Source organism: Pichia kudriavzevii, chromosome 4 (assembly GCF_003054445.1).
Source record: "Pichia kudriavzevii chromosome 4, complete sequence".
Classification (NCBI taxonomy): Eukaryota; Fungi; Ascomycota; class Pichiomycetes; order Pichiales; family Pichiaceae; genus Pichia; species Pichia kudriavzevii.
This window is the reverse complement of record NC_042509.1, coordinates 1,105,325-1,133,272: the sequence shown is the minus strand read 5'-3', so window position 1 is coordinate 1,133,272 and position 27,948 is coordinate 1,105,325. Positions and strand designations below refer to the sequence as shown.

The following is a 27,948-nucleotide window of genomic DNA, read 5'->3' as shown; positions in this document are numbered from 1 at the left end:
TAATTATAAGCGCGTGGAAAAAAATTACCTCTTGTGGAATCTTTTTCCGAGAAAAACTGGCGCCACGAAATAGTTGTTTTTGCAATTAGGATTAAAGCTAGAATTTCCTTAATATTCAGCGTATATGGGAATAGTAAAATATGGTAAAAAATAACATAATACAGTGTATTATAAAAATAATAAAATAGTAAAATAATAAAATAGTGAAATAATAAAATAGTAAAAATGTGACTGAGTTTAGCGCTAAGTAACATATATATATGTTGAAGCTATGGGTGGTGTCACAGATATCCTTAAACCGACACCAATTCAGTGAAATATTGTCTTAGAATCAAGGATAACATCTCTGGTAATTCATTAATATGGTGAACAACGACGTAGAACTCAAATGGGAAGGTGTCCAGATACTTGTTCACTTGTAACTTCATCTTTCCATTTTCACCAGTCGTATATGTAGCTTGACTCATATCCAGGATAGACTCCTGACTGTTCAAACCATCGATAATTACAAAAACAATCATAACTTTCTCCTCTCTTGCCCTCCTGACCAATCTTTGAATAGTTTCGTGGTCTTCGCAAACACCATCAGATAGAATAATTTCCAGTTGCCATAAATCAGAATCTCCAAATGCTCTTGCTTCGTTAAACACTTTTAGAGATTTGGAGACTAATTTTTTGATGTCAGTCTTAGTGTCATCAAACTTGAATTCACGGAAAGCTTTAACTCCACTATTGCCACCAAATTGTTTCTCAAATGGATGAACAACTTCTGAATCAGAACCAAACTTCATAATGGACAATTGGCCAGATTCTAATTGCGATAATGCCTTAGAGACGAGAGCAACAGATTCAAACGCTATATCAACGGCGTGGGACTCCGACATAGATTTAGAATTATCCAAAGATATCATAATTTGATATTGCCTCTTACTTGGCTTGGTTCTTCTCATCCAAATCTTATCTTTTCTAAACTGTGATGCAATATATGGAATAATTCTCTTCATATTCAACCTCTTACCGGTTTTGTAATCACCTCTCAATTTAGTTGACAGAGTAGGTTCCAAAATTAATCTCAATTGTTCACATAGAGATGATGTCAAATCACGTGTATTCTCATCGGCTTTCTTCCATAATTCATTGGCTTCCTCGTAATCTCTCAAATCCGCAGATTGCTTGACAGCAACATTGTTGTCATTATGATACTCATCCTCAAGCTCGTCATCAGAATCCATAATTGTATCTAGGTTTAAGTTGGCAGGGACTTCATTATCATCCCTTCTCCTTTCATTCATAAACCCAGAACGCCTCTCACCAACAAAATCATCCTCATTTGCACCTCCTTCTTCCATTTCAACATCACTCTCTTCATCTGCTTTCTGATTATTGCTATCTTCTTCTGTCTTTGTTTCATCATTTCGGTTTTCAAACGAATCATCCTCATCATCATCAATTGCCATATTATCGTCAATTGATTGAACTTGTTCCTTTGATGCTGCACCTAAAGCTTGTGTTTCATTTTCGGCGTTATCGCCATCAAGATGTTGGAAATCATCAGGTCTTTCACCTGCTTTTTGATCAACCATATCATCATCAGTTGTTTCCTTAATTTCTTGCCTTCTCCTATGAAACTCCTTCAACGAATCTCCCAGTTGTTTCATTGACTCGGCAGCTTGATCACGTGAAGCTTCATTCTGCTCATTTATATTCTCTTCATCCTCCTTGTCTTCCTTTTCTTCGTTCTGGAAGTCGGCACCACCATTACTTGCTCCAATGTTTTCCTTTTCAGTATTATCATCTGCATCGGCACCTTCAGTGTTTGTACCGGATTGCTGTTTGACTGCAGACTCATCATCAACATTATTAGCGCCTGATTCGTCACCTTCCAATCCTTCAATTTCTTCTTGCTTTGAATTATCTTTATCGGCCTCTTCCTTAGAATCTTCTTCTTCGCCTTCCTTTAATTCATCATCAGACTGATCAACACCCGCATCTTCATTTGTCTCTTCATTGTCGATTTCCATGCCATCCTTTTCATCCTCATCTTCCTGTTCAGAGCCATCGTCTCCCTCTTCTGTTGGAGCTCCCTCGACTTCTTGCTCATCTTCATCTCCAGCTGGCTCTTCGTTATCCATTTCAACGTCAGCTTTTTCATCGATTTGGTCGTCATCATCCTTCAATTCTGAGTCTTGTTCATCTATATTATCATCAAACTTATCATCGTTCTCATCTTCCCCATCTGAATTGTTTTCACCATCTGAATCCAAATTTATATCTTCAGGAAGTTCTAAAGCATCTGCTTCTGGCGCCGCATTATCAAATTGCTCATTCTCTTCATTCTTAACTTCGTCTTCCTGTTCACCTACATCTTCTTCATCTTCGGCATTATCATCGTTTTCTTTTTCTTCCTCGCCATCATTGTCCGCATTCTCTTGTTTGTCATCCTCTTTCTTTTGTTCTTTTTCGTCCTCGGAATTGTCCTCCATTGCTTCCATGTCGTTATTAGCTTCGGCATTATCAGGCATTTCCTCAGAATCCTTTTCCTTGGAACTAGGAGATGCTTCTTCATCCCACATCTTATCATCAACTGCATTTGGGTCAGACTCGTCCAAGTCATCAATTTCTTCATCAAGTTCATCCTCTTGATCTTCATTTTCTTCATTCTCTTCATCATCCTTATCTTCTTGGTCTGAAACATTTTCAAGTTCGCCTGCCATATCACCCTTAATATCCACAGCATCATCATCTTCATCACTTTCATTATCATCTCTGTCCTTTTCTTCATTCGGCTGTTGTGCTTGTTCACTTAAGTCTTCGTCTTCCTCGACATCATTTGAATTATTTTCAGCACCTTCACCGTCTCCAAGGCCAGTACCCTCTTTCAAGTTATTATCTTCCTTTTCCTCATTTGGTAGTTCTGGTTGACAGAATCCCTTAGAACAAACGTTATAGAGAATGGAAGATAATTCAAAACATCCTCGAGACAAATCTACATAATTTGTTTTCAATTTATGCTCAATAACATGAACCAAATTAGAATAGTGTTGTACTATAGGCAACGAATGCTCGATAAGGGCAGCTGCAACTAGATGCTCCTGGTCGTTGTATTCAATGGACTTCAAGGCGCTGATGCATTGTGCAAGCTTATTGGTTATTGACGGTAGGTATAAAAGATCGACTGACTTCTTCAACTTCTTATTGTCCATGATTAGCCAGTTTGTATCGTCATCTTCATCTTCATCGTCCACCATGTTTTCACCATTCTCTTTCAAGTTGATGTTTTCAAAATGGAACTTATGCATCCTTTGAACGGAAACCAAAATAGAGTTAAAGAGATCTCTGAATGCAAATTCTAGGTCCTCCATTGTGTGACATTCTTCTTTAAATTCAGAAACCGTTTCAAACTGGTACTTTTGCTTTTCCATCCAAGTCAAAACAAAGTCAGCAACAAATGCCACCTCACTATTTGAATGCTTCCATGAGTCCAAATCATCAACAAAGCGACGGTAGAATGTCATAATTTCGGAAAACTGGTGTGATTCAAAAGATCCAAACAGTTCATTTTTGCTGATATCACATTTAACAATGAAATCTCTAGCCTTCGTAAAAAGACTATAATCATAACCCTTTGCAGAAAACTGACTAGAATTTCTCAGCGATTCAATGGCAAAATCAATAACGGCAGGTGCCTGCTGAACAAACGCAGAAACACTATCCTTAGTTGATGCAAATAAAGAAAGTTGACTTGCAGACAAGAGCATGTTCTTACTTTTCGTGGTGAATTGTTCTATATTAGCTACCATGTCAACAAACTTGGAACTCAGAGTATTAAATTTCACATATGTATTTCTGTTTGAAATTAATGTGTATAGAAGGTGCTCTGATGCAGCTAAACATTTATGAGCATCTGCAGGTGGAATATCATCATGTACTTCAGACACAGCAACCCTCAGTCTTGGTAACAAATCAAGGATTCTGAAAAAGAAATTGTCACAATTTTGAAAACAAGTATTATCAAATGATTTGGAAGTAGCTAGGATAGCGGTCACCGATGGAAGTGCCTTTTGGATCTCAAGAGTCATATTAATCTTCAAACCCATATGTTTTAGCTGTTTGATCGTATCACTCATTAACTTATGTTTTTCGTTCTTTAGTGAAGCAATTTTCTTCTTATTATCCTTGGTATATACACTTGGAGTCTCTTTCCTTAACCTTTCGGCATCTTCGTAAATGTCTTTGGCATATTGATGTAAGCTTCTTAACTCAAAATGACCAACATCTTTCACATAAATGTCCATATTCCTCTCCACCTGTGTGATGTTTCTGAGTCTAGGAATTCTTTCATTCCATTTGGATATTGTACTACATAATTCAATAATTCTGGATATATCTTCTGGTACTCTAACGAAAACCTTTTCTTGCTCGGGTTTCTGAACCACAGTCTTGCGTGAAAACGGTATACCCGTCTCAATAAGAGGCTTAACTGGTCTAACCAAACAATCACGATACTTTCTTATTACCGAGTATAACTTATGGTGAGAACGACGAGAACTTTGCTTTAGTGCATCAATGTTAACATCCTTCCAACTTGCTAATAAAATAATCTCATTGACCTTCTTCTCCAACTCTTTTTTGAGCGAAGCTACCGACTCCTCAATCTGTGGTACAAACTGCTTATAGTAGTTAACAATATTATTCAGAGACTCATTAACAGTTGATGAAGGAACTAATTGATTTACGTGTGCAGCAAAAGCAGACAACAAATCCAATCTATACTTGAAATCACCAAATGAACCTTGTGAAACGAAAACGTTGATTGCAGATATAGTTTTGATTTCGATTTCTTCATCAAATATCTCATTGTTCATTGAAGGAACTATAATACTTTCAAATAAATGAAACCACCATTTGCCAATATTCTTTTCTATGTTCTTTTCTTCATTGGCAAAAACCTGCTTCCATGAAGCTAATTCCAGTTTCCTCCAAGAAACAATCAAACCAGAAATAGTTTTGTAATGCACAGCTAACGAGACGCCCGAATGAGCATATTTCTCCCATTCAGCAATAAAAGTGAAAATTTGCTCAACCTTGGCAAGTAATCTGAAAATAGGGGTTGATGCTGGATAATCCAAAAACTCCCCACAGATTCTAAATAGTTCAGACAATGTTGCATGCTCTGGCCATTTCTTTAGTAATTCAGATACTGAAATCTGAACATTCCGAACCAGTTTACCAGCATTTCTAGTCTGAGCAAAATCATAACCATTATAAAAATCTATATCTGTTGAAGCCTTGGTTTCAACAAACTTGTTGTAGGAATCTTTCAACAATGATAAGATAAAAACCAAATTGGAACTTCTGTTGACACCAGAACCCGTTCTCTCATAAATCTTGTTGAATGAATTGAACGCCACAATCGAAAATTCGGAAATTTCTGACAAAGAGGAAGTTGAACCCTCTTTGAAATTAGAAATGTAAGCCTTAGCAATGTTAAAGTAAACTGAACTTAAATCCTGAGAAGACGAGACACCGCTATTTGCAGAATCAATATCCATCAACTCTTCAGAATCCGGGAAGAGCCGCTTAAAGTCAGCTTCAGCATCAATGGTTGGATCGGCAAATTTGTACACACCACTCTCGGTCGACTCTTTTTCTTGCTCCTTCAAAGTTCTCAGGGACCATCTGTAGTACAAAGCCATTACAATCTTATTGAAAGGATCATCGCCACTTTGTGTAGAAATCTTGCTGTTGTAAACCTTGGAAAGTAGTAGCATATAAGAATAAACATTTTCCACATTGTAATCATTAACTGATGTCTTTTTGAAGAGCTTTTGAATTGGCGATAGTACATCACCCAAGCATAAAGGAGAAAAAATTAACGAAGCATCTGAGGTCCATAATGAAGATGGGCCGTCAATTGTTTTATTTACACTACTTTGATGCATCAATTGTAACCCTAACTTCAGGGAATAGATAAAACCAATTAAAATATCATTCAAATCAGAAAACCTCAAATGGCTCTCCTTCAACCTTAAAACAAAATGAGAGGCATTGTTCAAGAAATTGTTTATTTGAGCATCAGCCTTTTCATTCACCTGTTTTGCTGTCTCCAGCAGGAAATCAATATGCTTTCTATCAATATACGATGAAAAGAACATATGCCATTCTTCAAACAACCTTTCGGCTGATTCAGTACCTCGGTAAACTCTCGGTAACTCGTTAATCTCAGATTTTGGAGATTCTGGTAAGTATTTTTCAGATACTATAGTTTGATCGCCAAAGTAAGTTTCACGAGCACAAATAAAGGATTCCCTGAGCTGAGCAATCAACTTTTGCATTTTCATAAAGTCATTGTACAAAATATGATCGACAGAAGCAGGATCATAAGTAGAGTCAGGCATGTATAACATAATGAAACCACAAGCTGCTAAAACATAAGATTGGCCCAAAGAGGACATCGTGCAAGACCCCTGTGTCAAACCAATGGCTGGTATGAAGAAACTTTCAAAAATTTCAGCATATTGGTGGTGGCCGTGTTTAAAGAACATGGCACAATAATCTTTAAGTGATTCAAAAGAGCCTGACTTAAATAACTCTGAGGCAGAAACCCTGAAATCTTCATCTAACAACTCGACATGGATATTATGAATATATGAGATCCACTCAAAAATGATCAAGGAAAACTGTTTCGTATGGTCTGCTAAGATATCGAACGACTTTTTCACCAACTGAGATATAAAAAATTTCAGATCAAGCAGTGTTTGCTCAATACTTCCTCCATGTGTGTATTCAATCTGAGAAACCATGCTCATAGTAGATTTCAGAAATTCATCATCAAATAAATTCAGTTTGAGGTAACCATCGGAATCCCATAAGGAACTCAAAATGTTTGGATAAGGCTTGAATATCTCAGTTTTCTCATATCTTTGCATCTCCGCAGTTGGTTTATTTGCTAGCAAACATAGATTCAATGTTTCGGAATCCAATGTCAGAGTTTGTTTGGAAAAAGTTTTACCAGATTCAACAAACCCTAACACTTGATTGAAGTTGCCGACAAACGGATGTTCCCTTCTATTTAAGAAACCTTGTGTAATAGAAGTTAAACTCTCTATCTGCTTTTCAATTATTTCTAACATTTGGACAAAATCATCATTTTGCGTCTTTTCCAGGCATGAAGCAAATAATTGGATGAAGAGCTTTCTAATTTCATTAACATTGCTCATATTTTCAGAAAATTGCTCAAACGCAACTTCGTCAAATTTACTTGCTAGAGTTAATAAAGATTCATAATTGGACCACGCAACGGATGTTTGGGGATACATATCCCTACATGAATTCCAGATAACAGTCATTGAAGAACCTCTTGTCAATTTAAGCTCATCAGAAAAAAACTTGATAGTGCGGCCCAATTCTATAACAGCATCTTCATGCAGGTTAGAAGCGTTTTCAGTCCATTCAATCAACTGACTATGATAAACACGAATTGCAGTACTATTGTAATTCACAGATGCCGTCACAAAGTTTTGCCATAAAACAACAAGTTTGAACAATGCACCAAATCCTTCAACTTGCAAGAATTTTTCGGTTTTGATGAGTTTAACGGTTTGATTTCTAATAATCATTAAAATATCAACCACCCATTTGTAAACATTGATTTTTGGTAAATTCTTAACTTCCCTTCCAAGAGAAACAGCTGCTAATTGTTCTAACTTGTTTAATGAGGAGACAGTTGCGGTTTTTGCCTTTTCTTGGAGCTCTTCCATAAACAAAAAAGCATCTGATAGCATGAACAAAACAGCAAAGAGTAACGAGTTCTCGGTGGAGCAAGCAAAGCACGCATATTCTTTAACCAATGGTACCAATGATGAGTTTCCGAGGACTGAAACAGGCTGTTTTTTTATATCAGACATTTTATTGCTTAAAAGCGGCGACTTTTGGAAAGCTTTTGCATACAACTTCTCGGTTGAATCAAACACGCCAGATTGTTCCAAAGTTTTGATAGTTCTTTCGACATCTATGAAAAATGCAGAATTTGAGAACTCTGATGAATGTGATGTAGTATATGAAAACTTTTCAAGAATTGGGATCAAAGAAAAAGGAATAAATTCTAAAATCGTGGAGGCAGCAAATTTGTTTTCAGATTTAATTGCAATAGTATAATAATCTAAAAACAAGGAAGTCATAACCAATGTGCTGTCATTCACCTGAGTAAAACATGCTAAAGGCATTTCTAGGTTGTTGATGTTCAAACCATTTATTTCCATTTGTAAAGTTTGCTCGCTTGCCTCTTCGTTATTCACGGTTACTCCAAGACCAAGAACGCTCCTGTCAAATCTAGTCGCACGCTCTTCCAGCAAATCAACATAAACTTCAACGGACCTATTTCTCATGGCCCTCGATAGTTCACCGTACTTAGGATCTGACGTTAAGAAAAGTCTGAAGTCAGGGTGCGTTTGGATAACTCTAGGAGAGCCGTCATCGTTGGTGCACTCGTTAATCACTAAGGAGCCGTTAATTTCAAGTAAAGAGTTGAGTCTGTCCAACACAGAGGGGCTACAAAGGTTGGCATTATCAAGAATTAGCCAGTAACCTTTTTCAACAGCTTCAACTAATAAACCATCAAACCACTCGAAGTTGATGCTGATTTCACCAGAAGAGATAGCATCACTTAGAGCAGAGAGCTCTTCAATAATTTGAGAGAGTTGAGAATTCTGAATAATTTGGTTCAAAGTTTCAAGATCACTCAAGACAAATTTGATGTTGTTAATTGATAAGCAAGAATCCTGAAGAGTTTTTATTATTTTGGTTGAGATCTGAATAACTGAAAAGCTTTCATCGGAGGATAGTTGAACATTAACCGCAATAAGCTTCAACAGGATTTCAGTAATAGATGAGGAGTGCTTCGAGAATGATCTTGCATAATCTGCTTGTTCATAACCCCCTAGAATATCCATACTATCGACATCACTATTCATCGAAAATTCGTAAACCTTTGAACCAACAATATCGGCAGCAAATTTGATCAATGCCGACTTACCTGAGCCAGAAGGACCAACGAGGATCAATGGATATGACTGCTGAATACATCTAAATATAGTCTCAAGAATAGGAACATTTGACTGGAGATTTGAGATTTTGGTATCTGACTGGTACTGAACCAACTCGTTTCTGGTTACAATGGCGTTTTGGCATTGGACAAAATTACTCTGGAGACTATAATACGGATCTTTCTTTTCAAGAGGGCCAAATATAGATTCAAAAAGTGTCGTTGCATTTTGCTTATCCTTCTCAGTTCTGAAACGTTGTTTGACAACAAGGTCAAAAAAATCAGAGGGTGAAATTTCATTAGAAATCCTAGGAGACTCTACCAAAGATAGCCACCGCAAGGTGTCTCTGAGATTGAATTCCCATGGTGCACCATATGAACCCCACTGCCTCTTAATAACGACTTGCTCTTCAAGTTTAGACATGAAAGAAATCATTTTATCACATAGTTCTGCATCCAGGGTAGGATACAGGTGATGGGCAATAAGCTTTATGTCATCCTCTGTCAGCATATCAACATAAACAACACTGAATCTGTTAACAAACGACTTAGGCAAACCTTTTCTGCCACCACCTTGCAGTTGTGGGTTTTGAGCGGCGAATACCTTGAAGTTAGGATGGCTCATAAATGATTTGTCAAGTTCTGGAATATATACTTCACCTCTATGATCCAAACATGCATTTAGGCCCTCTAGAACAGATTGTGAGGCTAAATTCATTTCATCCAAAAGAACCCATTCACCCTGTTGCATGGCCCTTAAAAATGGAGCATCTCTCCAAACAAACTCACCTGCTTTACCCCCCTCAACAGGAGAGTCCGACCCAAACAAATCTATCAAGTCGGTTTGCTCTGATAGATTAATCCGTGTCAATTCGTTGCCTGTGGCTGTCGCAAGAGCAGTAATAAGAGAGGTTTTACCAACACCCGGGCTACCTTCAAGTAATATAGGTTTATGAACTTGCAAAGCCCTGATTACTCGCATTGCATTGGATGCTGTAGTTGGAGCATCAAGATTAAACGAATTCACAGCAGGTGCATTTTCTTTCCTCTGTACGCTAAATGGACCACAAACTAATTTAGACCCAGAGATGCTGACAACCGGTTTCAGTGAGTATAATTGGATTAAGTCGTGTCTGGCAAATTCGGATAACTTTTTAACATACTCGGATTTGACAGTTCTGAGTTTCTCTTCATCTTCAGCCAGGTACGCTGTTGTATGAGTACCAAGCGCATCTATGAAAACCATGCATGCACCATGAAGCAACGCAGTCATATCTGATAACCCATTCTCTGAAGCTGTGTTGATGAAGCTGATCCAGGCAATTATATCTCTTAAAGAGATAACACCGGAAGATACATTACCTCCGCCCATCTTCAAACCATACCATCGAGAAAAGTTGACAACGATATCAGCCAAATGCTTAACAGTCTCAGACAATTTTGCCCTAACTATTTGCCTAACGTCTTCAAAATCTTCCATTGAGGGAACCCAAATTTCTGTGAAACGGTTTCTCAAAGCTGGGGATAACTCCTTCTTACCATAATCACCACCTGGATTCATAGTAGCCAAAAATTGGAACCCCTTATCTGCTGTAATGAAAACGTCATCAGAGCCCTTTTCAGCAAGTAAAAGAGATCTCTCTGGCTCTAATACCGAATTTAATCTCTCAAGAACAGAGTCATCGGCAAGAGAAATTTCGTCAAGTAAAAAGTAGCTACCAGATTTCATTGCATTCACTAAAGGTCCATCCGACCACTCAAATAGAGCATCACACTCGGCCTTGGTGTTTTCAATTGCCTTGACATCGTCATCAGAAGGGGAATGCATTTTTTTGAACTCTTTCCAAAAACTGACAGCCTCTGTGTAGGAAAGGTTATCAGGAATTTTATGACCAAGTCTATTAGCAAGCTCTCTTAGTGAATTGACAAACTTAAGTTGTAGCTCCGAACGATTACGAATAGGCCTTTGGGCACCCAAAAGATCTCCTGTTTCAGTATTTTGGTGAGCATTAACTACAATCAAACTTTTATTGAAAAACTTGGCAATCATTTGACAAACAGTAGTTTTACCACATCCAGTTTCACCAACTAATAGCAAGGGTTCATTATTCTGCATTGATGTCATTACTAAAACAGCAAGTCTCCTCATTGCCTTGGTCCAAATGACTGGACCTTTCATTTCAAGCAATTCTGGCACCTCCAATTTAGAATAGTATTCCTCCATGTTGAGCTTTACCCTCATGACTTTTTCCAAAGCCTGTTTAACAACTACTTTTTCTTCCGGTCTTCTGACCCTTTCAGCCAACAACATGTAACCATTAGCTGCTAGTTGTTCATAACCCACAGCCTCTCTCTGAGCCCATCTGAAAAGGTCTCTAAGTGTAGCAAAAGAATTCTTTTGCTCAAATAGTCTGCCACCTTGTCGAGTAACGCTAAGTTCTTTGTAAACCTCAACAATCTTTTTAGCATAAGTAGGGGCAATTTGACACCTTTCTCTCAAGATAATTTCCAATTCGTCCTGGGGAATGTCATCAAAATGCAACTCCAAAAATCTGTTTCTGAACGCCTTCGACAACACCTTTCTACCACCATACAATCCAGGTGGATTTTGCGTAGCAAATAACATGAAGTCGGGGTGAGGCCTAACTGTTTCTTGGGTCTCAGGAATAAACAATTCTCTGTTATCATCCAAGAGACGATTCAAGGCTTCTAACACGTCTGTTGGAGCTAGATTCAATTCATCTAAAACAATCCAATGACCTTTCCTCAAAGCATCAACTAAAATACCTTCTTTGAATGTTAACTTCCCCGTATCATCTGAAACATAGGTACCTAAATACTCTTGGAGATCTGTGTGCTCATGATTATTGATACGAACAAACTTATGCCCGGTAATTTTAGCAAGGTAATTAATCATAGAAGTTTTACCAGCAGAAGTTGGACCTTGAATTAAAACCGGAAATTTACCACCACTTGTAGCACGAACCAAATTCAACATATTCTTTTCAACAAATGGAGTGATAATATAATGCGTCTGAGGTTCTGGGTCTCCAGGACCCTTTTGCATCCAATAGTGTTTAAATTGAATATATTTAGAGTCACTGTTTGATGGGTCAGCAGGGATCTGAGATAAAACAGATTTAGCATTTTTCAGCTTGGAAATCGTATGTTGTTGGATAATTGGCATTAGTATTTTTTCCGAGTTAGCATCAAGTAATGTTAAAAGTGACATACAGAACCCTTCATACAGTGCTCTTCTCAATCCATAAATTGGAGCAATTTCTCGAGCATATAATAATGTTCTAGTTAAAGTACGGATACTAAAATGGGGTTTCTGGTTGGCTCCATCCACAATCTGATTGTTATCAGATAACCGCTTTGCAGTAAGATAAAGCTCCGCAACATCATTCCCAATCCATTCATCCGATAACGAGTATTTGCCAATGTATTTATCTATAATCATTAACAAATCTTGAATATCTTGATCAGGAGAGGAAACATAAATTTCAGTAAATCGAGACCTAATACTTTGAGGTAAGTCTTTCTTACCAACATCTGTAGCTGGGTTCATACACCCAAAGAGACGAAAGTCAGGATGAGCCTTTATGCTCTCAACATCACCTTTTTCAGATAGAAGAATACTTCTTTGGTCTTGATATTCGGCCAATAAATCAGAAATACTATCAAGAGTTTCTGGGGCAGCTAAATTCATTTCATCAAGAAGTAGCCAATCACCTTTCTTGACGGCATTAACTAACGAACCTTCAACAAACTTGAAAATAAAAGAATTTTTCATGTCGACAACTTGTTTCTCAAAGTTGAAAACTCTGGAATTGATTGTCTTCCATTCTTTCATTAGTTCTGTTCTCTCAGTAGCATTTAATTTTCTTTTCTTCTTTTTCGTTGTTGTTGCAGTCTCATCATTTTCGTTGGATTCAGGGACTTCAAGTTCTTCTTTTTCAAATGTGTTCTTGGCCATCTTAAAAGCTTCCTTCCATAACCTAACAACATTCTTCCATTGTGACTTGTTGAAACACTTCGACAGCAGTTTCAAGAATTGTGCATTTTTAGTGGTTGAAAAAGATCGAGCAAATAATTGCTCAAAATCCTCTTGTAGTGGTAGGGCGAGTGTCTTGGCATTTATGGGTTTGAAACCACCCAGTAAGTCACCAACTTCAGTTTGTTGAGACAAATTAATAACAGTTAATTTTTTATTTAAAATTTTAGCCATCTGCTGAACAACTGTCGTTTTACCTGTACCTGTTTCACCGACCAGCAATAGAGGTTCACACATAGAAATTCCAACACCTATTTTTTCCATCAACCTAGCAGAGTGGCTAGTAGTGGCAAAGGATGTTGTATTTCCGACTGCAACCTTATTAGTATATTTGTGTACACCAACTATCTTTTGTTTCTTATTATATGAACGGCCAACCCTTAAACCATCCTCAAAATTTTCAAGCTTGGGAACATGTCTCCTCAAATGTAAATCAATTCTAGAGGTTGGAATTTCCAGAATTGAGCCAATCTCTCTAACTAAGAAGTTGATTGGCTCTTGTTCAACGATTGCGCTAGTGAAACAATCGATTGCTTCTTGGAAAATGGTATCAAAAACATCATCATGAATTAGCTCATCAGCTGTTTTAATGTTTTGTAATTTGAAGATTTGCTCACTCCGTCTACAAAATTTCATCAAATCTTTTATAGAAATTTGTCTCGGTTGTGCGCCTTTATTCATAGAAACGAATTTTCTAGAGTCACAGATACTCTTTACAGTGATGTAACATTTGATGAAAAGGTCGGTGTATTTCGATAATAAGGGGAACTTTTTATTAAGAATAGTTTTCATGTCCTGGTCATCTAAGTCTTTCAACTTTAAAATATTCCATAAACGTAAACCAATCATATCAGGTAAATGAATGTCTTCATCTTTATCATTACTGTTAGTTCTCATTGTGGAAATCATCTGAAATCCGTTGCCGGCTTTAAGGATTTCCCCCCTTGATGGTAATGTGATTTCTCTATGTTCAAGCAACCCCATTAAAATAGACAAAACTTCATTTGGCGCTTTGTCAATGTCTTCAATAAGAACCCATTTACCTTCTCTAACAGCAGTTGTCAAAACGCCATTTTTCCACTCAAACGTTCCTGGCTTGGTACCTGATGTATAAGTACCAATTAAAGTTTTGGAATCTGTTTGCTGGTTAAGGTGGATCTTAACTAAACTATTCGTGTCTTCAATGTGCAAACGTCTTGCCATTTCATCAACCAAAAAAGTTTTACCACTTCCTGCACCACCCACTAATAACACAGGTTCTGAATTTTTCGTATACTTAGCAAAGGATCTGATAGAATCTAGGGATTTTGGAATTTCGACAAAGTTTGATTCGTTTTCGTTAAATTTAGTTGTGCCAGACTCAAGAGTGACTAAGTTTGGTACCATTATTCCTGAAATAATACTGACACCTGGAGACAAATCGGATTCAGTAAATGTGATCGTTGAGTTTGATTCTATGAAACATTCTGATGAAGGGGTAATCTTGGAAAGATTAGATAGCCTTTGAGCTTCAAGTAGAGATAATAGATTGAAGTCTACATTCTGATCACCATCTAAATCACCGACTATATTTGCTTCATCAACATGTTGCTTAATCATTTGGGATCTAGCTTCTTCGGAGAGGAACAAATATTTCGATAAAATAAGAATCGAAATGTATTTATTGATATCAGAAGTTGATTTATTTGCAACTAAGGAATGCAAAACTTGAGGATCAATGAACCTATAAAACTTGTCTCTGTTTGTGGAAATCAATCTATAAAACGACAACAATAAAACTTGAAGTTCCGATTGAGAGATAGTGTTAATACAGTTTTTCAAAGAATGAAAAAAATCCTTTAGAATGAGGAAGTGTTCAACCAAAATTGAGATTTCATTAGTGAAGGTGTTGACAATGGACGATGAATACAGTACTTGAGTACCTTCGATAACATGATCAATTTTGTTTAATTGTAAATATAATCTTTCAATTTGTGGGTTGTGAATCAACCTTGCTATAATCTCAATGAGTATTGGCCTATAAGAAAAGGCATCACATGTAGAGGCATCGATGTTCAAAAAGTGTAAGCATAAATTTGATAAATTCTCATCTTTTGACAAAGATGTGTTATAATTGCAGAATGCAGGAATTTGTTTTCTACTGTAAAATTTTTTGAAGTCACTATGAACTTCCATTGATTTTTTAAAATCGACAATCAATCGATTTTCTTGCAGAGACATTATGAAGTGGACTGGTACATAGAAAGAAAGGTGATATAAATGTTAGTAAACCTATTCTTTTTTTTTATCGGAGGCAGAAAAATATGAGATTGAGGTTTCCAACAAGTGCAAAAATTCCACATACTTCTAGTTCAGAGATAATTTTTTCAACAAAACCTGACAGGCCAATTAAAGTATAATTTAATTAGAACCCTTCGTAGTCTTTGGAAAAATAGTGTTTAAAGATAAGTAACTTTACTAAAAATTTTATTTCGATTTAAGTATTAACAAACCTTGAAAAAAAAAATTTACTATAAATTTCTTAAATACTCGATCTATAAAATGTACAAAAGAAAAATTCTCTATAAAAGCTAGCGGAAGAAAATTAATAGACAGGGGCAGTATCGACGCGCCGATAAAAACGCTTTGCGTTAAAACTATTATGTTATTCATTGTTATCTTCACCTCTTTGTCGGGTCCATGCCCCAGCACCACTTTGTCTTGGTAGTAGGGAGGCACCTTCATTCGTAGACGTAGTTTCAGTATGAACAGGATGTACTTTTCCCCGTGCATTCATCAAATCTGCAATTAGTTGAGAAGTGGTACGTAAAATTGTATCCTTAGAAGACGCAAGAATCGATTGAGCATTATGGTGAGCTAAAATTCCTTTCAATGAAACTTCAGGACACTTGTTCCTTGGCAAGTGATTCTCTGGCCTATTAGGACTCAGGTATTTATCGGATACATCTATAATATAATTGGGACCAATAGCAAATGTATAGGACATCTTCTTCCCCCACCCTTCGTTATATAAGTAAGGCTGGTCATATGAATTTTCACAAGAATCCAAATGGATCCATCTTCCCTCTCGTTCATTATAATATTCACACCATACATGATCCTCTGCATTCCAAATGAACCTTGTGTCTATATCCAGGGACTTGAGAATAGCAATGAAGCAATTGTTCCATTCACCACAACGTCCTTTTCTAGTTTTCAACAATGTCCGGATATCATTATATCTAGGAAACTCATACGTTGACAGGCATTTGAGGCATTGATATCTTTCGATTATTGTTGCTTTCCCTTGGAAATGCTCATACTTGTATGGGCGAAGCCCTGGTAAGTGTCGAATTTGTTCTTGTTCTTTGTTCCCACAATTTGGACAGTCCAGTTTGTTGACCCATGTAAAAAATTCCTCTTTGAACCATCGCAACAGTTGCTTGACTAGTACCTCAACATACTCGTAGTTAGGGTCTTGCTTCATCTCCTCGTCTTTAACACGATCATAAACTTCGGAACTCAAGACCGTATCAATTGCCGCATTCTGTTCATCGTCGGTTAATGGCCTGAAATTCTTACTCAAATGAATGACTTGATTAAGGAATGGATATTTAATTGCCTCATTTAATAAATGCTTATTTCTGGTAAGGTGTTGAATTACCTTATGTAGCATATCCACCCGACCATTGTATAGTGTGTCTTTGATTCTGCAAACAAACGCTTGGTCGATGTATATTCCAGTCTCATTGCCTGTGTATGCACTGGAGCCACACATTATACACATTTAAAGGTTATCTCTTCTTTACCTAAAAATAGCAAAATTACCCAAGAGAAAGAAGGCTTACATGAGGTAGTTTGAACTAAATACAACCGATGTTTTTTTTTCTTCACTTCAATGACGCGAGTCTTACATGTATAGAATAGCAATCCATCTAGGATTATCACACTGAGAGAAGGGAATCAATATGCTTTCCCCAGAACTGAGAGCGAGATATAGGGAAAGAGAATAACGACCCTACCATGGCTTGTTAACTGGCCCACCAATGAGTGCTTGCCTGGTGACAAACAAGAATATAGTAAGATAGCCAACCTTAATAACTCGCAAATAGCAGAATATGGAAACAAATAAAAAAATTCATATGAAAATATACTTCAAAGAAATTATTGTCGACTGTGTTGCATATGCAAGAAACCCTTTAACTGCATGACGAGTAGGTGTCCATTCAGACGCAACAAAGTAGTCTTATTTCCAATAAAAGCACTTTCCACAGTGGATTGCTATTGAAAATAAAACGACAGGCAGCTATCCCATAAAAAAATGGAAAGCATGGAAGCAAGAGCAGCAACCCAAATGGTGGACATACATAAAGAAAAAAAAAACCACATCCAAGCCCCCTCCAACAACAGACGGGGTTTGCTGTAATACAATGCCCATCATCTTACTGCCTCTGGAGTACTGTTGAGTCACCCTTGCGGGGTAAGTGAAGTAATGGCAGCAAATTATGCTACGGACTCCACCCTTTTAGTTATTTTTTTTTTCCATCTCTAATGTACCCTCCAAATTGGCGGCATGCAGCTTTTTTTTTGCTCCTTTACTCGTACCTTAACCAGTAAAGAACATTTTTGATAGACTATCAGATCACCCCTCCTGATCTTTTTTTCTAGGAAGGCAAAGCCTATCTGGCACATCTTATAGCCGCCGAAACTGGGTGTAATTTTACTCGATGGCATGACAGTGTTGGAGCTGCATAGAGGCATCGGGTACCCGATTCGCGTTTACCTTTATGCATGTGGGGGCGTCGAGTAGAATTTGTTTGGCGTATATAATATGCATATGATCGACATCAAGAAGAAGACAGCTCTGTTGTGGAGATTGTTCCATGTTGCCAATAGAATATGCCCCACGCTGGTGGTAGGAGAGCTGGTGACCCTCAGCATCAATCTTATATTTCCGAAGACGAGTACCTTTGTTCCCTGAAAGTGTATGGGTATTCGATCATCGTTGTCACGTGGCTTGTATTCACGGTCTCCATTGGAACAATATTTAACCTCTGGGAGTGGTGTCTCGATGTTGGGTCCGTGAAAGAATGGTTACTGAAAAACAGGTGGATTTCTCTGGTCTACAGAGAGGTGTCTTTACAAGAAAAACCGGTGGAGAACTACTACATTTTTGTATTTTTCCTGAATTTTGTCATACTGTGGATATGGGCCGTCTCCTCGTGGATAAGTATGAAGCTTTTCAGGCATAGTAAAGGTGGAGGTTCTTGATGGCATCTTGCCCTACTATATTGGTCTACAGGTTCTATATACATGATTTTGTTTAGTGCTTTTTGTTCACAGTCTAATAACTCGCTCAGTTGATAACTTCAACAATGTAGAACTTCTTGCCAAGCTTTAAAACAAGTAGTCTTTCTTCAATAACGTCATTTTCAGTGATGCAATAATCTGGGTCCTTGACTTTGCCATCTTTGGTGTTGCCTATTTGAAATGAACCATTTTTAATCATCCTCTTAATTTCAGATTTAGATTTCTCACCTCTACATGCCGAATATAATATCTGATAGATTGGTGTTTTCAGGACTTCGTCTCTGTTGAATTCACAAACTAAATTCTGCTTCTTAAATGCATCCAAAACCTCGTCGGCCTTGAAATTTTCCCGTATATTGGAATTGCTAAATAGAACTTCACTAATGATATAGTTACTCAATCCTTCTCCGTCTCCGTGAATTAAATCACACATCTCGATTGCTAGGACCCTTTGACCAATTCTCAGCTTCTTGTTCATATTATGGAGATCAACAATCTTATCAATTACGGAAACTGGTAATAAGGAAAATTTGTAGAGAAAAGTCTGAACATCGGCATCTGTAGTGTTATACATAAATTGATAAATGTCATATGCAGATGTTAATTCTTTGTCTATAAAAAGCGCATTTCCTGCACTTTTCCCGAACTTCACCCCATTGGAAGTTGTTAGTAAAGGTACAGTTATTCCATAAACATCGTCATTCCTATCTGAATCTTCAACCTTCTTTAATCTATTGATCAGGTCAATTCCGGCAACAATATTACCATATTGGTCGTTACCTCCTACTTCAATGTTGACTTTGTAAGTTTTGTTCAAATAGTAGAAATCATATGCCTGCAAAATTTGATAAGTAAATTCATTAAATCCAATACCTTGGTCGGAACTTAATCTAGCCTTAATGGATTCTCTACTCAGCATCTGGTTCACCCTGATATGCCTACCGTAGGTTGCTAAGAAATGTAAGAACCCCATGTCTTTCCACCATTCACGATTATTTTTTAATTCTTGGGATCCAATAGATAAGCTAGCAATCTCGGGGTTCCTGGTTTTTCCGTACTCAACAGCCCGTTGAAAAAAGTCCAGAAATTGATTGGAGATTCTTTCAACATGGTCTCGTCTTGCCTCTTCCGCCATTGCCGATCTTTCAGTTGACCTACCCGATGGATCACCAACTTCACCAGTGGCGCCTCCAATTAGCGGGAAGATTCGATGGCCACGTAGGTTAAAGTGAAGCAAAATCATCAACGGTAAAAGGTTTCCTAAATGAAGCGATTTGGCAGTCGGATCAGCCCCACAATATAAGCCTAATACTTTGTCTTCTGCATCCTTGAAAAGTTGTTCCTCGTTGACACATGTTTCAATTAATCCTCTTTTCCTTAAATGTGACACTATAGGCTCTTGAAAGTCCCTCTTAAATTCGTCATCGGTTATCACAATATCGTGTTTCTTTAAAATATTACTGATATGCTGTGGAAGATGAGCTTGTCCTCTACTCAATCTTATAGAAAAAAACCTTCTTGATGAGCACTTGATTACTTTTTTGATGAGCATCCTAACTTAAGTCTTCTATGGTGCTCTAGACGTTATGAGAATGAAAATAGAAAATACAACCCCCTTGGTGAAAGACTTGGACTTGGTGACTCTCGCTTAATAGAGAAATTCATGGCATCTTTTTTTTTTTTTTTAGAAAAAATGTGGTTACATCTGAAAAAAGGAAAAGAAAGCAGCATTTATAGTTATAGTACATATATACACGTAAAAATGGGTTAAACAGAAACTTTGGCGGACTTGACTACAGGCTCATTTTCATGCTCTTCGGCTTTCCTCTTTCTACTCTCAACAAGTTCAAATTGTTTCGTATTTTCCTGAGATATCCTTTCAATTTCATCCTTTATTAAATCCTTACCTGCAACACCATCAACTTTCCTAAAATAGGGTTGCAATCTCCAGTAAGGAACTTCTCTATATCTTCCACCCCATGGTTGGACAGCACCAGTCTTGATTTCATCTAACTGCTCAATATCTTCCTTTTGGAAGATTTCATTTACAACTTCTTCAATCATGATAATGACTTTCTCTATTTCTTCAAATGTTGAATTCTTGGTTAATCTAGCAATCTCAGAACGTATATCAGTATGATACGGTAAAAATGTCTTCAGCGCTTTAAACATATGGGTTTTCATACATCTTTTGGATTCCGTACCTTTGCATGATTTAACAATATCGAAATACTCTCTCATAAACTTGTCAACTCTAGGAAAAACTTTCTCTTTGTCGTCTGACTTAGTCCAGAAAATTCCTGGATTACAAAGGTTGGCTTCAGCACTCATCACGGCATCACATTTGATTTCGTTTATACACCGCTCAATATCATCGGGGTACAAAATGTTACCATTGGAGATAAAAACCGTTCCTTCTGGTAGATTTTCTCTTAAATACTTAACTAACCCCCAATTTGCCAAACCTGTCTTCTGGCCTTTCATATCCCTTGTTCTGCCATGAACCGTTAAAAACTTCGCACCTGCATTAAGGCACATCTTGGCATAATCTAAAGACTTTGACCAATCCTCAAATACTCTAATTTTTGCAGTAACTGGTAATTGTTCACCTAATTCAACCGCCAGCTTATTGATTAACCTTGCAACTAAATCCCATTCCTCCATTAAGAAGGATCCATAATGGCCTTTTTTAGCAATGCCTTGTGGACATCCAAAATTGATATCAACGGCATCGCATTTCCCGACAACATATTTGGCTGCTTTCAATAAGACTTCTGGGTCATTTGCGCAAAACTGGATAATTAAAGGACGATCGAGTCCCGGCTGGCCATCTTGTTCACACAGGAATTGATCCCGAAATTTTTTATCTTCACTGAATAACCTTGAATGTAGCATTGGTGAGTAGCACAGCTGAGCACCATACTTTCTTGATATTATTCTCCAAGCCAACTCAGATCCATCGACCATGGGTGCAACAACTCTAGTTGGTCGTCCTAGATTATTAAATAGTTCACGGCCTTTTTTGATAGATTCTTGTAGATTAATTCCATATTCGTTAAGTTTATGTTCCTCGGTCATTCTTCCCACTGATGCTCTCTTTGTTAGTCTATTTCTAAGATTACTGAACAATAAACTGAAGATTTTCATTAGGCCAGTAAGACAACTCACAGCTTTCTATTTTTCTTTTCTTTTATTAATATCAAATTTTGGTGATCAGTAAAAAAAAAAAAAAAAAAAAAAGAAAAGAAAAAAAAAGAAAAAAGATATTTTTTGGTGAATTTCCGCATTTTTGACATTTAATATTTAATGATTCCGTAATTAACATGGGATTACAATGTGCAACCGTAAACTATAAATTTCCGTGTTTTTGTTTCAGACTTCCCGTCTATAGTTCCATTGATTGTTTTTCTTAAAAATAAAAGATCAAAAAAACGTTTGGGTCCGAATATTATTCTACAAATACTGATACCTTCTTCTTTTTGATATCTCTATTTAATGGTAGCAAATCACGTACTCAAATTAGTTACATTCAACACATATTGATTACTCAGTTATAGATTCTTAGATAAAAGCGTCTTCATACAATGGCCAGAAAAAGAAACAATCGAGATGGCTTAAGCGGAAGGTGCGGTAAATCCATTATTAGCGTATAAGTTTTGACCAGTCATCCACTTACCATCTTTAACAATGAATTTGATAATTGGGACAATGTCTGCAACCTCGGTTAATCTTTGCTGGACTGCCTGAGACTTGAAAAAGCCAATCCTTTGCTGATTCTCTTGGCCGTATAAGAATGGGGTATCCATTGGACCTGGAGAAACACAATTGTAGGTTATTCTTTTGGTGGTCTCCTTAGAAGCAGTCTTACACATCCAATAGACAGCAGACTTTGCAGCTTGGTAGAGAGAATAACCATCGGTGTATGCGCCAAGAAGAGAGGTGGTCAACATAACAACTGAGCCTTCGTCAGCTAATTTCCTTTCGGCCTCTCTTAGAAAGAGAAAAGAAGCGGTGACATTGATGGAGATCATCTTGTTGTATTCTTCAAGAGAGGTCTCAGCAAGTGGCTTTCTTAGAACCATACCAACGTTATTAATCGCATAATCAACTTTACCGAAGGCTTCAATACCTTTTTCAAATAAAGCAATAGTGACTTCTTCGTTGGATAAGTCTCCTTGATAAAGAGCTGTTTTAACCCCATATTCTGAGGAAATGGTATGCGCTAGTTCTTGGGTCTCCTTTGCAGAGGAATCAGAATGGTAATGCAACAAGACGTTTGAACCTTCCTTTGCAAATGCAATTGCAGTCTCCTTACCCAAATTTTTGTTTGCGCCGGTGATGATGGTGGACTTGTTTGCGAACATCGTTGATTTTGTAATGAGATTGTTTGCTTTGTGGTATTAGCTGTTCATTCGGGATTCATGTACCTTATTCAAAAGCTGCCCCAGAAAATCTCTTCTCTTAAATAATATTTTTGCTTAAACAATGGAGAACAGTTCTGTCCCAAATTTACCTCGGCAATGAGGAACAAATCACACATTGCTTATTTCCGTTGGAGGCTCGGCTTCCTTGTGGCAGTAGTCACATAACTAAGAAAAATTCGAGGGACGGAAATAATGCGAACATGGAGTTAAGTCAGACAAGGTTCGAGACACTCTAGAATGCGTTAATTTCATTGGGCAGCAAAGGTGAGCCTTTAAGGAAGGAAAAGGGTTTCTCCTGACGGACATTAAAAAGTAAGCAGAATGTATCCGTACTAGCTATGGAGAACAAGGAATTAAGGAATTGTATTGAAGCTGGTTAGATAACGTGAATTGATACTTTTTTTTTAAAAAAAAAATTTATAAGCCCAAAGATCAAAAAAAAACAATTTTTCTCCTAAGTTTTTACGGATATTATCAAGCTAGAAACTTTTTATTTTTCTCAATTTTACTCTAACAAACGTACTGTACATTGTAATTCAATGGGGATACACACTTGATCCAACCTTTATAATTTACTATAGGCAAACAGAAACAATGTTTGTTTGTTATCGATTGATTTTAAGTTAGCAAAGATCTAATTTCTAAGCCTGCAACAAATACTTATGTCGTAAAACAACAGCCAAAAAATTTATACTTGCCTATTCTTTAGGCAGACAACACAATAAGGCGTTTGAACAGCTAGAGTTCAACTACCTTGTTAAAAAGCAAGCATAAATGAATACATGTATAAAAACAGATATATATGTATATATATTACAAAGCTGCTGGTATTCATAGAAGCGGTCTAAGTAGAGATTCATTCAGCCTTAGAATTAATGACAGCACCGCCTTCAGCACTTTCCTTTTTAGTGTCTTCATTTTCGCATGGACTCCAAGAACTCGTGCATTCATGAATGTGTGTTGCTCTGGCCTTCAACGCTTCTGCAAACAATAATGCAATGGGCCAAACTGGAGCGTCAGCCAATATCCTCACTCCCAACGAAAGACATCTGGTACTTAGTCTGCCACTTATGATGATTTCGGCAATTGGTTGTAAATCTCCTGGGCCTAGTGCTAGTTTTGCAATTTCGTCATCCAAGATCTCAACATCGAGCGCACCATTTGCCTGTAGCCTCAAAAATTCAGAATAGGATTGGTTATTCGAACCTAAAGGTAAAAGATTTTTTTCTATTTTTTTGAAGATTTTTTCGGCTCTCATCCATAGAACACGATCAGAAGTTGTCAAAGGGTTAATTAGGGTCTTATCTCCAATATATTTGTGGGCCCACAGTTCAGTTGCGTAGAGGTACTCCGAAATTAGTAATGTTGAAGTGAATAAACATGTCAGAAAAAAAATAGGGGTTCTAATTGAAGTTTTCTCTGCATCATTTGTAATTGATATAATTTCAATCCAGAGATTAACGATGTCCAACGAATAGTTGATCGAATCTCTCAACGCTTCCACGTCAAGTGTCAGTCTTTTAACTTCCACGTTCATCTGTTCCCAATTCCTTGCCCAAACGTGTTCCAAAACGGAGCTGATATGTACACATTTATTAATTTTAGCAAACGATAATAGTGGCAAGGTCAACTTCAACGCACAACTGTTGTTAATCGTATGTATATTTTGACCTCTTGGCACTAAAACACCCCCGTTTCGGATGAAACAACTCTCCCAAATCTTAATCAAGGATTCAATGTATGGACGTTGTTCCATCCTCCATTCAGCCAGTTTAAAGCCTTGACTTTTATTCGAATCCTTATCAATTTCCATTGATTCTTCGTGTATAAATTCATTCATTGACATTAGTAAGGATAGCATGCCTCTTAAACCAACATCTTTATCGAGTGATAGGTTTTGTAAACTTCTCCATAATTCTCTATACTGGTAACCATTGCTCAATCTAATCAATAGGAATTTACTTGATATTGCAATATGCTTCTCCTTCAAAATGAGGATCCATTCATTATAGTTTTTACAACTCCACAATTCCTCAATTGAACACGGAGAACCGGACTCAATGCTATCAGCAGATAGTTCAACCTTTGAGTTAGTCAGACAACCAAATAAAACGGTAATTTGATGCAAGACATGGATTGTCCGGATTCTGGATTGGGCAAGTATAAAATACTTATAACAAGACTCGATCAAACCAAAGTTATCACTTTGAACAATATCGTAATTGATTCCTGGTGGTAAAAGCAAACTCTCCAAAGGCATATCCAACCTAGTCGTCTTAACCAACGAAACAAGTGAGTTCAATTGTCTGGATATCAACTTGGTAACTTCCGCATCATTATGGAACATACCCAAAAACATATGCAAAACTAAAGCTTGTGTAATATGTAACGGTATATCATTGAAAACTTTAGACTGCATTTGAACTTCCATGAAATTATGGATTAAAAACCTTGAGAAATTGAATAACGTTGAAGAATTCCGTGCATGGAAAGAATACAAGGCGCCGATGGCTGCCATTGATAACATCAATGGAATTTGATCCATGTTTTCGTCAATCTTGAATGATGGTATATGAACAAAGGGAAAATATTTGTTGAATTCTAATTCATACAACGCAAGATAATGATTCAAATCTTCCAACTTGGGAAACTGTTGATGATTTAAATTGTATTCAGCCATTATATGCTCTCTGACAGATTCCGAACAGCGTGCAGGTATAGCTGGATTTTGGTATGGATGAGGAATATGTTTTGATAGATCAATTTGCCTGGATCTGAAAAGATGCTTCAAATCGTTACTGTTTGAAGAAAAATGATGCGCTGTTTCGTTGTGATTGTTGTTCATCGAACTACCAGAATTGCTGTTGTTCATGCCAGTGAATGATGGAGAGTTGATGTTGTCTGGAGTGTCTGTAAATCCAATGTGGTTTGTAATTGGAGGGAAGTTCGTATCGATTGGTGCATTTATGAATTCGTTAAACCAATCAGTATCTGAAGGATGAGAAAGAACCTTTTCAAGCACCAGGTTAGGTTCTGGATGTGACAACACCTTCTGTAGTGCCACATCTGAATTTGGATGGGAGAGGACTTTTTGTAAAGCTTCACCAGACCTAGGATGAGATAAGACTCTATGCAAGGGGACAGCGTTTGAAGGATTTGACAAGACCCTTTGTAGGTTGATTTCCTTTGAATCGTCGGAATGTGGTGTATTATGGTTACTTGCAATAGAAGCCGGTGTGATGTTTGAATTTGAGTTGGTATTTGAATTAGTGTTTGAATTAGTATTTGAATGTGGAGAGTTACTAGATGTTACACCATGCATATCATTACCATTTATGAAGTTGACAGAACTGAAATCGATACCAAGATCATTCAAATCCAGGTTTTCCAAGGTTTCATAATCCAAATACCCCAATTCACCATTTGGCTTGTATGAAAACTGAGGCGATGAAAAGCTTACCTGCTGAGGTGCTCCATTCTCCAAGTCTTTCATATTTTGATCATGCGGGTACCTTGTATCAGGCAAACCAGTATACGAGGAGGAAGCTGCTGCGGAGAAAGACGCATGCCTATGGTTTCTATAACTCGAGCTAGCATCGTTATTGATGTTATTATTACTATTATTATTATCATTCATACTATTAGTATTTCCATTATTATTATTTTCCGAATGCAATTGGAGTCTATTTGAATCGTCCTGATACATTGCCCTTGGATGATCAAACCTATCATTGCCATAATCCGAACCCAAGTCTGAATCCAACTCATCGGAGTCGATGTGGTAATCGTTCAGTTTAATGTCAGAATTGACAGATTTGTTCTGTTGAGACTCAGGAGTAATATTTGATACATTACCTTGCCGTATTTGTGAATGCTCGTTTTTTGTGTTGACCATATTTGGCGAAAACATCATACCATTAAGGGAAGTCGGTGAGTTATAGAATCCGCCGTTTGTTATATTTGTACCTAGAATATTAGAATTGAAAAAACTAATTTGATCTTGCATTAGGGGATTAGCCCCAGAATTGAAGACATGATGCCCTCCATTATTATAATAGTTGTTTTTTTCCACAGTTGGAGAGAAATGATCCACTGGATCATGATCAAAAGGAATATGATTGTGAATGTCATCATTGTTTTTAAAAGAAGCATCATTTGATTGATTGGTTAAAGGCAATTTCGCACTAGTATTATTTCGCACGATATTGATGTTATCATTTAGATAATCTCTAACAACTTTACCATCTTCGGGTTTAAGTTTTTGCGTTTTCCCCCTACGTGGTACGTTAGTTCTATTATTAGTTGGAAGAGATGCATGTAATTTCTGTTGATGTCTTAGAACCAAATCTCTCCTTGCAAAGCAACGACCACAAGCTGCACATTGGAAAGGTTTTTCATTAGTATGGGAACGTTCATGCCTTTTCAAGTGTTCCAATCTTGCAAATGCCCTAGTACAAACCGAACAGACATGAGGTCTTGGTTTGGACGCCTTTGACGACTTCGAAGAGGCAACTCTCTTCATGGGCACACCAAAGTCATCATCATGATCCTCATCATTTTCATTGAAGTGTGCACTAGATTGTTTGTGGGGATTTGTGGTTGCTGAAAAAGTTCCTGGATTCGATTTGGGAGAAGTGTTTGGATTATCTGTTTCATAGTTCTCATCAGTAGTAGTTGATATTGAGCGTTTAGTCATTGAGGTGTTCTCCATTTTTCGTGTTAACTTCTTCTCTTCTCTTTTCGTTTTGTCTCTTCTTTTTTCTTTCCTTTCCTTTTTCTTTTCCTTTCCTTTTTCTTTTCCTTTCCTTTTTCTTTTTCTTCCTTAGATGTATTTCAACAGTCCTTTGACGATGTCCTTGGTGAGTCTATTCAAGCTCTGGATAATAAAAGACAGAAATCGTAAGTACTTTAGAATCTAAACCAAATAGCACAGAAACGTTTACCTGGTATAAGAGTGGATAGAGATATGAATGGATGTATGTATTTGTTCAAGAATACGAGAGTGTTAGAATGCAAAAGTGGAAGTATGTCTCTATGTATGGAACAAAGAACAACAAGCCCACAATCAATAATGAATATCTAATTATGGTTTTCCTAACTAGAGGAGAGAAGATGTAAGAAGGTTAAAAGGGATT

The 27,948-nt window shown here is 37.2% G+C and overlaps 7 protein-coding genes across 7 annotated transcripts; 1 reads left to right on the top strand and 6 right to left on the bottom strand.

Moving 5' to 3' along the window:
* Positions 1-293: 293 nt before the first annotated feature.
* Positions 294-15,320, bottom strand: C5L36_0D05380 (uncharacterized protein; the record flags this gene model as incomplete). Its single annotated transcript, XM_029467429.1, has 1 exon — positions 294-15,320. One exon carries the CDS (start codon positions 15,318-15,320, stop codon positions 294-296), a length of 15,027 nt encoding a protein of 5,008 aa, XP_029323289.1.
* A 424-nt stretch (positions 15,321-15,744) lies between these two features.
* Positions 15,745-16,866, bottom strand: C5L36_0D05370 (uncharacterized protein; the record flags this gene model as incomplete). The annotated part of the gene is made up of 1 exon (XM_029467428.1): positions 15,745-16,866. One exon carries the CDS (start codon positions 16,864-16,866, stop codon positions 15,745-15,747), a length of 1,122 nt encoding a protein of 373 aa, XP_029323288.1.
* Positions 16,867-17,978: 1,112 nt separating this feature from the next.
* Positions 17,979-18,350, top strand: C5L36_0D05360 (uncharacterized protein; the record flags this gene model as incomplete). Its single annotated transcript, XM_029467427.1, has 1 exon — positions 17,979-18,350. One exon carries the CDS (start codon positions 17,979-17,981, stop codon positions 18,348-18,350), a length of 372 nt encoding a protein of 123 aa, XP_029323287.1.
* Positions 18,351-18,435: 85 nt separating this feature from the next.
* On the bottom strand, positions 18,436-19,941 carry C5L36_0D05350 (uncharacterized protein; the record flags this gene model as incomplete). The annotated part of the gene is made up of 1 exon (XM_029467426.1): positions 18,436-19,941. One exon carries the CDS (start codon positions 19,939-19,941, stop codon positions 18,436-18,438), a length of 1,506 nt encoding a protein of 501 aa, XP_029323286.1.
* Positions 19,942-20,156: 215 nt separating this feature from the next.
* On the bottom strand, positions 20,157-21,536 carry C5L36_0D05340 (uncharacterized protein; the record flags this gene model as incomplete). The annotated part of the gene is made up of 1 exon (XM_029467425.1): positions 20,157-21,536. The coding sequence occupies one exon, from the start codon at positions 21,534-21,536 to the stop codon at positions 20,157-20,159; it is 1,380 nt and encodes a 459-aa protein (XP_029323285.1).
* A 467-nt stretch (positions 21,537-22,003) lies between these two features.
* On the bottom strand, positions 22,004-22,753 carry C5L36_0D05330 (uncharacterized protein; the record flags this gene model as incomplete). The annotated part of the gene is made up of 1 exon (XM_029467424.1): positions 22,004-22,753. One exon carries the CDS (start codon positions 22,751-22,753, stop codon positions 22,004-22,006), a length of 750 nt encoding a protein of 249 aa, XP_029323284.1.
* Positions 22,754-23,669: 916 nt separating this feature from the next.
* Positions 23,670-27,524, bottom strand: C5L36_0D05320 (uncharacterized protein; the record flags this gene model as incomplete). The annotated part of the gene is made up of 1 exon (XM_029467423.1): positions 23,670-27,524. The coding sequence occupies one exon, from the start codon at positions 27,522-27,524 to the stop codon at positions 23,670-23,672; it is 3,855 nt and encodes a 1,284-aa protein (XP_029323283.1).
* Between the last annotated feature and the right edge of the window lie 424 nt (positions 27,525-27,948).